General features: G+C 52.9%; 1 protein-coding gene across 2 annotated transcripts; it reads right to left on the reverse strand.

The window, feature by feature from the left end:
- Positions 1-1,849: 1,849 nt before the first annotated feature.
- On the reverse strand, positions 1,850-11,482 carry RAB29 (RAB29, member RAS oncogene family). Of its 2 annotated transcripts, none has more exons than XM_037410550.1 (5): positions 11,341-11,482; positions 9,337-9,408; positions 7,457-7,638; positions 6,046-6,167; positions 1,850-5,368 (listed from the first exon to the last, which is right to left on the reverse strand). In XM_037410550.1, exons 1-5 carry the CDS (start codon positions 11,462-11,464, stop codon positions 5,251-5,253), a joined length of 618 nt encoding a protein of 205 aa, XP_037266447.1. In that variant the 5' UTR covers positions 11,465-11,482; the 3' UTR covers positions 1,850-5,250. The 2 variants fall into 2 exon arrangements, with proteins under 2 accessions (XP_037266447.1, XP_037266446.1); XM_037410549.1 differs by having other exon boundaries at positions 11,348-11,416.
- Positions 11,483-12,107: the final 625 nt, after the last annotated feature.

The raw sequence follows: 12,107 nt of genomic DNA on the forward strand, positions 1-12,107 counted from the left end.
GGCTGCGCCGCTGCCGGCAGATTCGCCACCGGCTCCCGGTGCCCCCGGGCCGCCGTCCCGCGCCAGGCCGCTCCGTCCCGCCCCGCAGGGCCCGCGCTGCCGCGGCCCGCCCCCGCCCCGCATTTTCCCCGCGGCGCACGGGGCGCGGTGGGGGCTCGGGGCCCGGCCGGCAGATTCGCCGCGCAGGGGCCTGGCGTGGTTTTGGAGGGAAAACGCGGGGAAGCGGCGCGCCGCCTCGCAGCGGCCCCGGGGGCGTCGAGGGCCCCGCAGCACCGCCCCCGGGCCCGCCCGGCAGCGCCGCTCCCCCGGCCGTGCCCTCCGGCGGCTGCTCTGCCCGCCGCGCTCCCCGCGCCAGCCCGCGCAGCCCCGGGGCCTCGGGACGGGCCTGCAGGGCCCCGCGGCCCGCCGGCTTCCCTCACCGCGGCCCGCACCGCCCCCCCCCCGGGGCTCCCCTCAGGCCGGCCGCCTAACGGGAGAGGCGCGGCCGCGGCCCCGCCTCGCTGCTCGCCGGGGGCTGGGGCCTTTGCAGGGGCCGGAGCGGGGCCTGGTGCGGGCCGGGCAGCGCTCACCGCGGCTGAGGCGGGGAGGTTGGGCCCGGCGGGGAAGAGCGCCGCGCCGCTTGCCGCAGCCCCTTTGTCATGCACGCTGCCGCCATTCAGGGCCGCGCTTCAGAGCGCTCTGCCGGGCTACGAGCACGCAGCCGGCTACGGCACCGGGCCGGCCGGGGCAGCGGCACAGGCCTGGCAGCGCTCCCTGACCGCCCGGGGCTCCGGCAGCAACTGGCCCCGCTCCGCCCTGGGCCGTGCGTGCCATGGGGTTTGCGATACAGCTGCATGCATCTCTATTTTCACAGGGCTTCGATGTTTTTTTAATTTTTTTTCTTACACTGATTCGGTATGAAAGATTTTTTTTACAAAGAAATGCAGAAAATAAGAAAAGAAGCAGGTGCAGATTCCACGATCAGAACCGATTTTATTGCCACCGCCGCTTCTCCCTGGAGCAGTCGGTAGACAGAAAGAACACGCACAACTTACTCCACATCCAGGGAAGGGTTTTGGGTCTTTAAATTCCCTAGAAACCCCAAACTGCTCATGTTGTTCAGTGGAGGAGCTGCTTTTGCCATGGAAAAATAAAAAGTTTTCCACAGTCCATTAAAATGGCAGCTTCTGCCACAGCAAGGCACTTTGCCTTGCACTGGAATCTCTAAAGAGACTCATTCCTCCCTTTTATTAAAAACAGTACTTTAAACCATCTTCTTTACACATCGAGTTATTTGAGAAGACTGCTTTGACAATACAAATATGGCCAGCTTCTTACCTAATTATAGGAGTAATTTGAGTTCATTTAATGCCCTGCTTGAGCTTAATTTGTCTCCTTTGGAATGACTGCCGTTTTTCTGATCAATTCAGATGTGCCCTGTCCTTCATGCAAGTCAATACTCATGAAAATCAAGCTCATCAGGAAAGAAAGAGGGGCATTCAGAGCAACTGCCTGCCTGCATCGCCAGCCCCAAAATACACTCTGTGAATTAATGAGCCTTAAGGAGGAAGGTGTATTAACAAGCAACCACATCAAGGAATTCTTTTCTTTCTCCTCTTAGCTAGATATATTGGATTAAAAGCCACTGACTGACTCACAGATGCAAAAGTTTTGCATGCTCGTAGGTCAGTAAAACTACAGTAATTGAGACAGCGAGATGTTTCAGTAAAAAGGATCTAATTTGTTTTGCTGGCAACGCAGGGCAGTTCATGCTGTATGCTTTACACATGCCCTGTTACAGACAGCAAGACTTTCTAGTTTGAACTTGTCAACCCATTTGTTAGGACTGTTGAGACAGGAAAACAACAACTACTACTACACAAGCAATGTCAAACTTTTATTTCAAACTTTTGCAATACTGCAGTAGTTACTGATATGGAGAAAACCTCCCCGCAGTTTCTTCAATCTTTACATAAACACGGTAATACTGCAGCTTTACAGTAATCAGAACCCTGTGTCTTAAAGACTGCTGTGTGACTGCAAGCATTTAAAAAAAAAAAAAAAAAAAAAAAGCTGTTTTGATATTGTTGACTGGTTTCTGAACTATAGTCTGCCCTCATGCTTTCAAAATCTATTGCAGTAAAAATTTCCAGCTATGTGGACCCATAGTGCACTGTCATCAATATATAACATACACCGTTAAACTTCATATGGTTTTGAGTCCCGCGACCACAAATTAAAAGTTATAGGAATGAGAAACAACATGTGGAAGACAGGGAAATAAGTACAGTTGGCCCGGAGTCACACAAAGAGTACAAAGTCAAAGTAGGCACTGCAGAAGGGAAAACTTGGTGCCTTCGTTTTCAAAACAGATCATTCCTGACAAAGACACCAGTGAACCACAGTTCATCCGAATAAAGACAAGGCTTTTCTGATTCATATTTGAAAGACTCAAGTTTTTATCGGTCTGCATGAATGACACTTAACTTTGCTTAATATGTGTCTCGGAAACTGCTTCGCTCAAGTTGGCGTTTCCCTTTCAGTTGTTTTAAAAATGAGAATTATTTCAGCTAGTGCAAGCTGGGCACAATCAATTTTACAGGCAACCATTCTTTCCGCACTGCCTATCCCAGCAATGAGCATGTTTAGATGGGGCTTTTGAATCAGTTTGTTTTACAGGGCCAAATCAAGGTTCGTTTCTTTTGGTTTTGTTTCGCTTTTTTAAGCACCTTATGCGCCACAAGAGCAAGGTCTGAAAAAACAAACACATCTGCACAGTAAAATCGTTTTCCTGTCTGGTTGGGTTTTTATACCGATCTCAAGCAACGATCGTTTCTGTTGTCTATTAAGATGTTAGCAAGCAGTAAGCAGTGTGGAAAAATAAAAACCCCAACAACCACCAAGGCATACATCGGTACCGGAAACCACTGGGCAAAACAGAAATTATTTATATTAGAACAAAACCTTCTAAAAAGATCTTCCTTTGGCTTCTTGCTTGTTTCTGAGAGGCACTTACAAAAAAAAGGTCCAGATTAAAAGGTCCAGACACCAAAGAGGCACTGCTACACATCAAACCGACGTGCAAAAGGTAGAAGATGCTTTCCTGCAAGATGCATGGCCTATTGCCTGGGCCATTGGAACAGGAATTAGAAATTTTCCTTTCAGGGCCAAGTTTTTACTGACTTGAGTAGTCAGCTGGTCCTGGGCAGAGCTTTCCACTGGGTGCCTGCTTCTCCATCTGTTAGGACAGCTCTTAACACTTGACCTCGTTGCTGAAACACTTTGAGTCGCATATACAGAAATCGATAAATAACACATGAATCTTAATGGGTTTGTGACAGATCCTTTAAAAAATTAGGCCCTTCCCCCCATGTTCCCTAAAGAACTAAAGACACCTTTTTCTTTTTTTAATACAATGTTTAGGAAGTAGAATTCAGTAAGACAGTTCAATTTTGTTGCTAACCAGTTCTACGCGTTTCACATGTTTCTACAGTGAATCCAGCAGTGCAGAAAAGGTATATTTAAGTGCCTATAAACCCAAATTTGGCAGTGTTTGCACAACAGAATCCTTGCCCGGACATTTTAGCTTTTAATTAAAACACTGGAACACAACACTAGTTATAAATTTCTCAGCCCTTACTGTTTACTCATCGATCCTTTTAAACTCCAGAAAATGAGAACTCAGAACTTTTCGTGCTTAGTGAAGGCAATCTGCTCCTGTTCTTACCACCCTCTCCCTCCATCGATTATAGAAAGTAAGAAAAGACAGACCGAAGCAATACTTTGCCAAAGAAAAGTAACCCTAATTCAGCAGGAATCCGGACAAACCGATTTATAGCCCTGTTTTCAAATTAAACTACTTGGGAAAGGAAAACCGTTATTGAAGACCATTTGTCCAAATCCTGACTTAAAACATAAGCAAGACAATTCTAGAACATCGCATGGTGATGTAAAAGGCCTACAACGCTACGTAACTCCAGCCCCACAGACTGAGTTCGTTAACTCTCCCCAGATAACCATCTAGTGCGCTTCTACCAATGTTGTGTTGTTGGCAAGACCTCCACGGTGGGTACCTGGGGACGTGCTAGGGAAAGCAGGCATCAAAAGGCAAGCGGGGAGCGGTTCTTTTCGTTTCCTTTTGTCCTGCAAAGTCTTCTCCCTTGCTTCCCCCCACACCGCTGAAGCCAGCGGGTGAGCTTTCAGAGCACTGCCTGCCCTGCACCAGCCCCGCTCCCAAATCCGCTCCTCGCTACACAACAGTTGTGGGAAGGCAATTCATCCGCAATTGCAAAGCTGTAGCATACAGGGTGTTCTAAAAGTGAAAAGGACTGTTGTTCTGTCACACAAAGGAGTTTACAACCTATTCCTCATTCAGCCCTCCGTGCCCTAATAAAGCGGCACCAGAACAGAATACACAGGATTGTGCTAGGCAGAGGGCGAGGGAGAAGGAGTGGACAGAAGGCAACTGGGCAATTCTTGAAAAAATCCGAGGTCTCTGCTGTGTTAAGCACCACAGTCAGCACACACAAAAGTAAAGGCTGTGCTACACCGTTGCTCATATTCACGCTGATAATTTTACAGAGCTGGGACACCATGCTCATCCATATCTGGCTTCACATCGTGAGGACAGTTAGTGGCAAAGATGAGATGTGTTGGTCTCTCCAGGACATGTAAGCAGAGGTATGTAGTTCCAGAGTATGAAGTACGAGTTTGCTGTAATCCCACGCCAGGAATCCGCAGGCTCAGGGAGACCACTGGAACCCCGTGTGCAGCAAATGAAGGTCACTGTAACACCTGGGACTGGTGCCCCTATGTATGGTGGGTGCAGGTGGTGGGGAATAAAAGGTGCAACAATATTAAAAATGTACCTTCGACATCCTTCGCCCTGCCTGAGACAGGCCGTCACATGTCAGAAGACGAAGTGCTCAAAATTTGTTAAAAATATTAACTAATCCAAGCCATGTGCTTGAACATGGACCACGCTACATCACTAGCAGCAGAGCCTCCAGCTGCTGCTACACCAGGATAAAGAAGAATCTTCTCACTCCTCTCTTCTTTCCTCTCCTCACTCCAAGCCATTGTAGCAATGCTCTACTGAGAACGAATATGCACTAAACAGAAGACAGTTCACGATCGCGTAAAAAAAAAAAAACAAACACACAAAAAAAAAAAACCAACCGAAAACCAGTGACAGCCAGTTTAGGAAAAAATGATGGTAATAACAAAAGGCCATTGCTGCTAAGCCCAAGGCAGATGGTGTAGTCAGTGCATCTAACAGCAAGCCCAGCCTGGCGGGGTTGTCTCTTTGATATTAATATAATCCCCACTCCCGGCAGCAGAGGAACTTCCATCACCGGTGGACGAGGACATCATCTTTTCAATCAGCACTCTAGAAGACAAACAGATGTGAGTTTGTTTGGGTTGGGGTTTGTTTTTTTTTTTGAAACCAGCATTGGGCACACCGTTTTTCAGCAGCGCAAAAAAAGAAACAGCGATTCATTCTAGAAGGACACAAACCTGCAGAACTGTAACGACTGAACGATGAGGTTAAGGAACCTCGTAGCACTGGCAGCAGCATTACTGCTGTCACCTGGCAGCACCAGAAGACTCTGCAGTGACTGGATAACTAACACCTACTGCAACCACCTCACCAGTATAGGAACTGGGACACCTCAACAGCCTTCCAAGTGCCACCTGCCCAACCTCGCCATCAGTGAATACCTAATCTAATATCTTTCAGAAAAGGCCAAATTCTCCATCAAAGGACTGGTGTGTCATAAAAGAATTTCTAAATCTTTGCACAAGAAGACCCGTCCTCCTGGTAGAGGCCAATACCTGAAAGAACATCCCCGGTATTGCTGAAAGAATTTCTGTTTCTAAAAGCACATCAGAGCTTAACCAGAGAGAGAGAAACTTCTTACCTTGCGGAATTCAGTTTCCCTTTGGGAGATTTACTTGCGTATTATTGCTGCTATTTGTTACTTACTGACAGCATTTCCCCTCACCTCAAAACGGCTGCGTCTGAAAGAGGGAATTAACTCCCAGATGTATCACCACCGTGCCTACCTCATGGACTCATTGATATTCTTGTTCTCCTTGACAGATGTCTCCACCCAACCAGAAAAGCCATTTTCTTTGCTGAACCGATCCACTTCTTCTCTTGTCACTGCCCACGGGGAAAGGTCGCACTGTAAGGCAAGAATCAGTCATTTTAAGTTTAGCCTTTTAATTTTTAAGCCGGGAGGAGAATTCTCTGCCTCAGCCCTGTACTGCCGGTGTGGAGGCAGGCAGGCACGGAGGCAGCGGGCAGGCTCAGCCGTTCGCATCTCCCAGATCGCAGGCTGATAGAGAGTTCTTGGGGCAAGGTTCTTAATGGGATGTTGCAAGCAGCAATATATTTATCTCATCTGAGATAGTGACACACCTCAGTCAAGCATGCATGGAATGGAGGTTCAGCCAGCACAGGACAAGAAAGCATCGCCACTCATCCAAAATTCACCCGGCCTCTCAGCAGCACAGAAATGTGTTACCTGTGTGGTGTCAGGGAGGCAGCCAGGCTGACGCCAACGGGACGTACGAGGAGGCAGTGAGAAACCTGTCCCCTAACAGCTTGTCTTAGCGTGACTGCATCATCCCTGGAAGGGTTCAAGGCCAGGTTGGACGGGGCTCTGAGCAACCCGGGCTGGTGAAGGTGTCCCTGGGGGCTGGAACTAGATGGTCTGTAAGGTGCCTTCCAACCCAAACCATTCTAAGATTCTATGTAGTGTGTACAGGCACACAGATTTCCCTAATGCAGAGGCAAATACCTTAAAACAGCTATCGGGGGAGAGCACTGTTTGTGGAGAAGTGGAGAAGAAAAGCCACCCTCCTGCCCACCCATCATGTTTTTGGGTGATCTCCAGTTTTAGGCTTTCTCAAACCAGGCAAGTCTCAAACTGAATCTGGAAAGGGCTGCCGAGCCAACATTGGCACGTGAAGAACACAGAGGTAGTTTTTTAAATGAAAAAAAATAATACATCATTAAAAGACAGCAACTAATCTACACAGTGAAACTTGACACTGCATCCAAATGAAAACCAGACATCCCTCTGGCAGCTCTGAACAGAAACTTGACCTGCAGCGTCATACACGAGCTTCCCAGGCTACTGCAGATTAAAGACCGAAAAAGAAAAAGAAAGAAGGTACAGAGCTCGAGCTCTGACAGCACGGCACAAGGCACCGCGTCCCAGGACAGAGATGCTGTTGACATCTCCCTAGTGCCATCCCCACGTTAAGTCCTACCAGCGTCCTACTTATGGAGGAGATTCCTTGCTAAAGGAAGACAATTCAAGGAGAGTTAAGGAAAGGATTAGAAAGACCACAGGTATGGGGCAGCTCTAGGCAAGGCTTAGTGCTAAAGGCAGCTCCTTGCATTTTGCACTCCCGTGCACACGCAGGCACACACGCAAACACCCAGAGCGCGCCCAGAGCTGCTCACTTTGTTAGCCAGCAGCAGGCAAGGCACGGGGTTCCCATCCGGCAGCATGAGCTTGCTGTCCAAATCCTGCTTCCACTTCTGGCTGTTGCTGAACGTGCTGATGTTGGTGACATCAAACATGATAACGCAGGCTGATGCCTCCCTGTAGTACAGCCGGGTCATGGACGTGAAGCGCTCCTGCCCTTCAAGATCAAAAGGAAAAAAACGCCCCCCCCCCCCCCGAGTTAACACTTTAGATTTGTTCGTGCAAATAACAGGTTTATCACAGTACATCGTTCCCCCAACTGACGCTAACAATCTCCACTTAAATAACAAGGAAACGTGGGCACTGAGATGTGTCCTGCCTGGTGCACCTCAGCAACACAGCGCCAGAACTGGGACAAACTGGGCAGCTCTTAATCCTGACCCAGACACGCCGACGTCCCAGAAATACTTGCATTACTGCCAGTGTAACAATTTAAATGTTAGTGTCCCCGAACACAGGTTCACCTCGCCCCGAGCAGAATCCTGCCACCACAAGCCATCCCTGCTCTGGCAGGATTGTGCCCCTGGCACTGACACGTGCTGCGGGCACAGCGTTACAGACCGAGCTCTCCAGAGAGAAAAATCCGATACTAAACAAGGCATCACACCCCACACACGCTGTTACGGCTGCTTACACCTTACACCCCGCCTGTACTACTAAAACTGCAGCCAGAGAGTAACTCTGCTGTGCCGCTGCACGGTTTGATTGCGTTTGTGTGGATGGGGACACAGCACAGAGCATTCCCATCACATCACACGGGTCAGCGGCACGGTGACAACCAGCATTTCTGACACCAGGGAGATTCCGCTGTGGGCTCCCATGCAGCCCCGTAGCTGGTCAACAGGCTTTTCGCTCTGAAGCCATCGAGAACTGAGCACTTGGAGTAACCTCAAGCCATCCGACTCTCTGCACACCTCCGAGGTGGCAGGGACTGTCGGTGCCTGCAGCCCCTTCTGCCCAGGGTACGACAGCAGCACCGTGACCAGCGTGGCCCCTCTGCTTTCCAAAACCTAAACGCCTTTTCAGGGCTGAAACTGAAATCAGTTTCTTGCTGCAATCCTCTTGCTTCAAACTTCTCCTTCCTGTTTTCTTTTTAAGGATTCCAGATGCATGCGTCGGAGCAGCGAAACCAGAGGAAACCACAACCCTGTTTTCCTGACTCCTCTAATCCAAAGGTGCCATTTTGGAGACGCTACTGCACCGACCTGTCCTCGGGAGCCTTGGGAACCGCGTTTCTCTGCACTTCTTCAGGGAGCAGGTGCTCCTTGCTCCACTTCATCGCATGTAACGCCTGCCCCACTCCCGAGCCAGACCCATCGCCTCGGGGGCACCCTACAGTCTCCTCTTGCCATGACCGCTCCCCAGGGATCCTCTGGCTCTGCTCACACAGGTCACTGAGCAGCCAGATCGCAATCCTGATCCCGGCAGCCAGGGCAGCGCGAGGTCAGTGGAGCTGCTCCACACAAGGATCAGGCATTCCTGCCTATCATGCCAGAAATCAGGATTTTAACACAAAACTCGGGACTGAGAAGTTACATCTCCAGCTACAAATGAGCCTGTTTCCCTCTTCATTCTACTCTGGCTTTGAAATCAAAAAGAAAGGCTCAATCGGATTTATCATCTCTGTTGCTGCATTCTTTGCAGATGGGCTTTTGATGAAATATTTAAATTACTACCGCAAACTAGAGACAGCACTGTGAACCAGAGCAGTCCTGCCCCTTGAATCGACAGGCCTTAAGGATTTATTTTTGTAGCAGACTCCTACTGAAAGAGATAGAGGGAGAAAAAGATGGGCCAAGCCACTGAGAGCTTCAAATTCTGCTCCTGAGCAGCTTCAGGGTTCACGTGAACATACCTGCGATGTCCCAGAGCTGAAGTCGCACTGTCTCAGATTCCGACCACTGGACCACCTTCAGAGCAAAATCCACTAGAGAATCCCCCCCAAACAAAGGAAACCGAATTAGAGGCATTCTGCAATACAGGGCTTGTTTCTCCACACCCTCTCACAATTTCCCAGCACAGGCCAACCCAGCAACCGCCCTCACAGCCACAGCAATTTGTACTGGGCCAGCACCAGCGCCAGCACCCACACCAGCACCAGCACAGACCAGCCACAGAGCAGGAGGGTCTGCAGGCGCTGACCCCTCTCCTCCATCACGGAAAACCGCACGGTAAGTGTTAAATCCAGAGGGCTCCACACCCTGCCCACGCCACACCCTGCGGGAGGATGACCACAGGCACACCAAATGCCTTCAGATAAGCAGAAGGCAGGCGGTTATCAGCATCCCATCCCTCCCCCGGGATGCTACGCTGGCCTTGTCCCTTCCTGAATTTCAGATCAGAGTGTTAAATAGCAAGGAAGGGAGCAGCGCTCCCCACTGCCTTGTGGAGGACCCCAGCGGATCTGCTGTCGAAGCCCTCACAAGGGCGGCAGAGATGCTGCCCTGCAATCCTTTGGGAAGCAGGAGAGCAAGGTGGAGTTCTTCCAGCAAACACAGCGCTGGGTGGGCTCCACTCCCCCAAATCACGGGGCTTTTCAGCATCCTGGTCCTCCAGCGTCTGTAACCATCCCAAGCACAACCCTGGGCTCGGCCTCTGGAGCTGTAACGCCAGCACTAGACACTAACCAAGGGCGGAGGAAGCCGAAACTGCAATGCTCAGGAGTAAGAATTCCTCCTGCACATAACCCTGAACAACCACAGGCAAACAAAAGGACACCGGAGACCTTATTGCTTGGAGAGCTTTAAGAAAATCTTCCCTTGCCCGACCCTGCGTGCCAGTGAAATGCTGGATTTGGTGCTGTTGCCTGTCTTTGCTCTGCGCTGCCCAAACCGTTCAGCCGCTGGTACGTGGGGCTCCGAGTCTGCTCCACAGCCGCTGCCTGCGCCCACCTACACCCCAGCTGTGACCGGTGCAGGGAGCCCAGCGGGAAACGCTGCCTTTTTCTCAAATTGCCATGCATCAGGTTTTCACTGCAGGGGGAAAACTCTCCAGCTACGCAGCCAGCCGTGCTCAACAGGGCTGGAACTTACGGAAGCCAGGAGCAAACTAGAAAAAAAAAAATAAAATAAAAAGCAAACCACCTGCAGCTCTTACTGCTGGGAATGCCGGCTCCGCCCCAGAGGGATGCAGCTCTCCAGTGTTTTCAACTCCTAATCCATCCCCTCCCGACTCATGAACAAGATTTAAACAGCCGTGCTCAGCCCCCACAGTTTTGGAGATTTTCTGGGTAAAGCCCTGGCACCTCCCGCTCCCTGTAGGTTATTCATTTCCACCGATGTTAAACAAAGACCCCGCTCCCCCTCGCCCCCAGCATCCCCGCTCTGAGGCTGCGCCCCCCGCCCCGCACAGCACCGCCGGTACCCAGCGCTGCTTCACGCCGTTAAATCGGGCTCAGATCGACGCTGCTGCTGTGCTGGCCGGGCAGAGGGGGGGCTGCCGCCCCGGCCCCTCCCGGTTAAAGCTCCCGGGGGTGGCTGTTGCCGGGGGATGGGGACGGGGCGCCCCGAGCCTGCCGTGCAGAGGGAGCCGGGGCTCGCCGGGCTGCCAGCAGCGCAGGACCTGCAGCCCCGAGCTGCTACAGGAGTTGCAAAACACAGCGGCTACCGACGGGCCGTTGTTCCTGCTGCAGATTCTCGCTTCCACGTTTGCGGGGAGGGAGAGGAGCGAGCGTCCCCATCACAGCCGGAGCGGCGGAGCTCGGCAGGCACCAGCGCCGCTCACACCGGCACAACGGGGGCCGCGGTGCCCCTTCGCGGGGGAGACTCCGCGCATCCCCGGCCCGCAAACCGGCCCGCAGCGCTGCTGGCGCGGCCGCCCCCGGCGCGGCTCCCCGGAGGGCCCCCCCCGCCCCGCTCACCCCCCACCGTGGACTTGTAGTGCCGGTTGAAGCTGTCGTTGGCGTAGCGCTGCACCAGCGACGTCTTCCCCACCGTGGCGTCCCCCACCACCAGCACCTTGAACATGCGATCGCGCTGCCCCATCCCGGCCCCGGCCCCGGCCCCGCCGCGGTCATGTGAGGGTCAGGTGGGGGCAGCGGCGGAACCGCCGCCTCTAGCGGGGCTGCCGGGACATGTAGTCCGCACCGCCGGGCCCGGCCCCGCACCCTGCCCCTGCCCGGCCCCGCACCCTGCCCCTGCCTGCACCCCGCACCCTGCCCCATGCACCCCCAGACCCTGCCCCTGCCTGCACCCCGCACCCCCGCACCCTGCCCCAGCCTGCAACCCGCACCCCCACACCCTGCCCCTGCCAGAACCCCCCCGCACCCCCAGACTCTGCCCTCTGCACCCCTGGGCGCTGCCCTCTGCACTCCTGCACCCTGCCCCTGCCAGACCCGCTCCCCCCGCACCCTGCACCTGCCTGCACCCCGCACCCCCCAAACCCTGCCCCCTGCACCCCCAGACTCAGCCCTCTGCACCCCCAGACCCTGCCTGCTGCATCCCTGGGCCCTGCCCTCTGCGCCCCTGCCCCCCCTCACCCCCAGCCCCTGCCCCATGCACCTGCGCACCCCCACACCCTGCCCTCTGTACCCCTGCACTTCCACCCCCAGCCCCTGCCCTCAGCACCCCCAGCCCCACACACCTCCAGGCCCCCCAGCCCCTTTGCAACCAGCAGACAAATAAAAAG

The sequence above is a fragment of the Falco rusticolus genome, chromosome 17 (genome assembly GCF_015220075.1).
Source record: "Falco rusticolus isolate bFalRus1 chromosome 17, bFalRus1.pri, whole genome shotgun sequence".
NCBI lineage: Eukaryota > Metazoa > Chordata > Aves > Falconiformes > Falconidae > Falco > Falco rusticolus.

Excerpts from the sequence above, each read along its gene's own strand:
- RAB29 (XM_037410550.1), bottom strand. The coding sequence starts at position 11,464 with ATGGGGCAGCGCGATCGCATGTTCAAGGTGCTGGTGGTGGGGGACGCC. Across the intron at positions 9,409-11,340 it reads CTACAAGTCCACGGTGGGGG|TGGATTTTGCTCTGAAGGTG; the intron begins GTGAGCGGGGCG and ends GGGATTCTCTAG. Across the intron at positions 5,369-6,045 it reads AATATCAATGAGTCCATGAG|AGTGCTGATTGAAAAGATGA; the intron begins GTAGGCACGGTG and ends TTTGTCTTCTAG.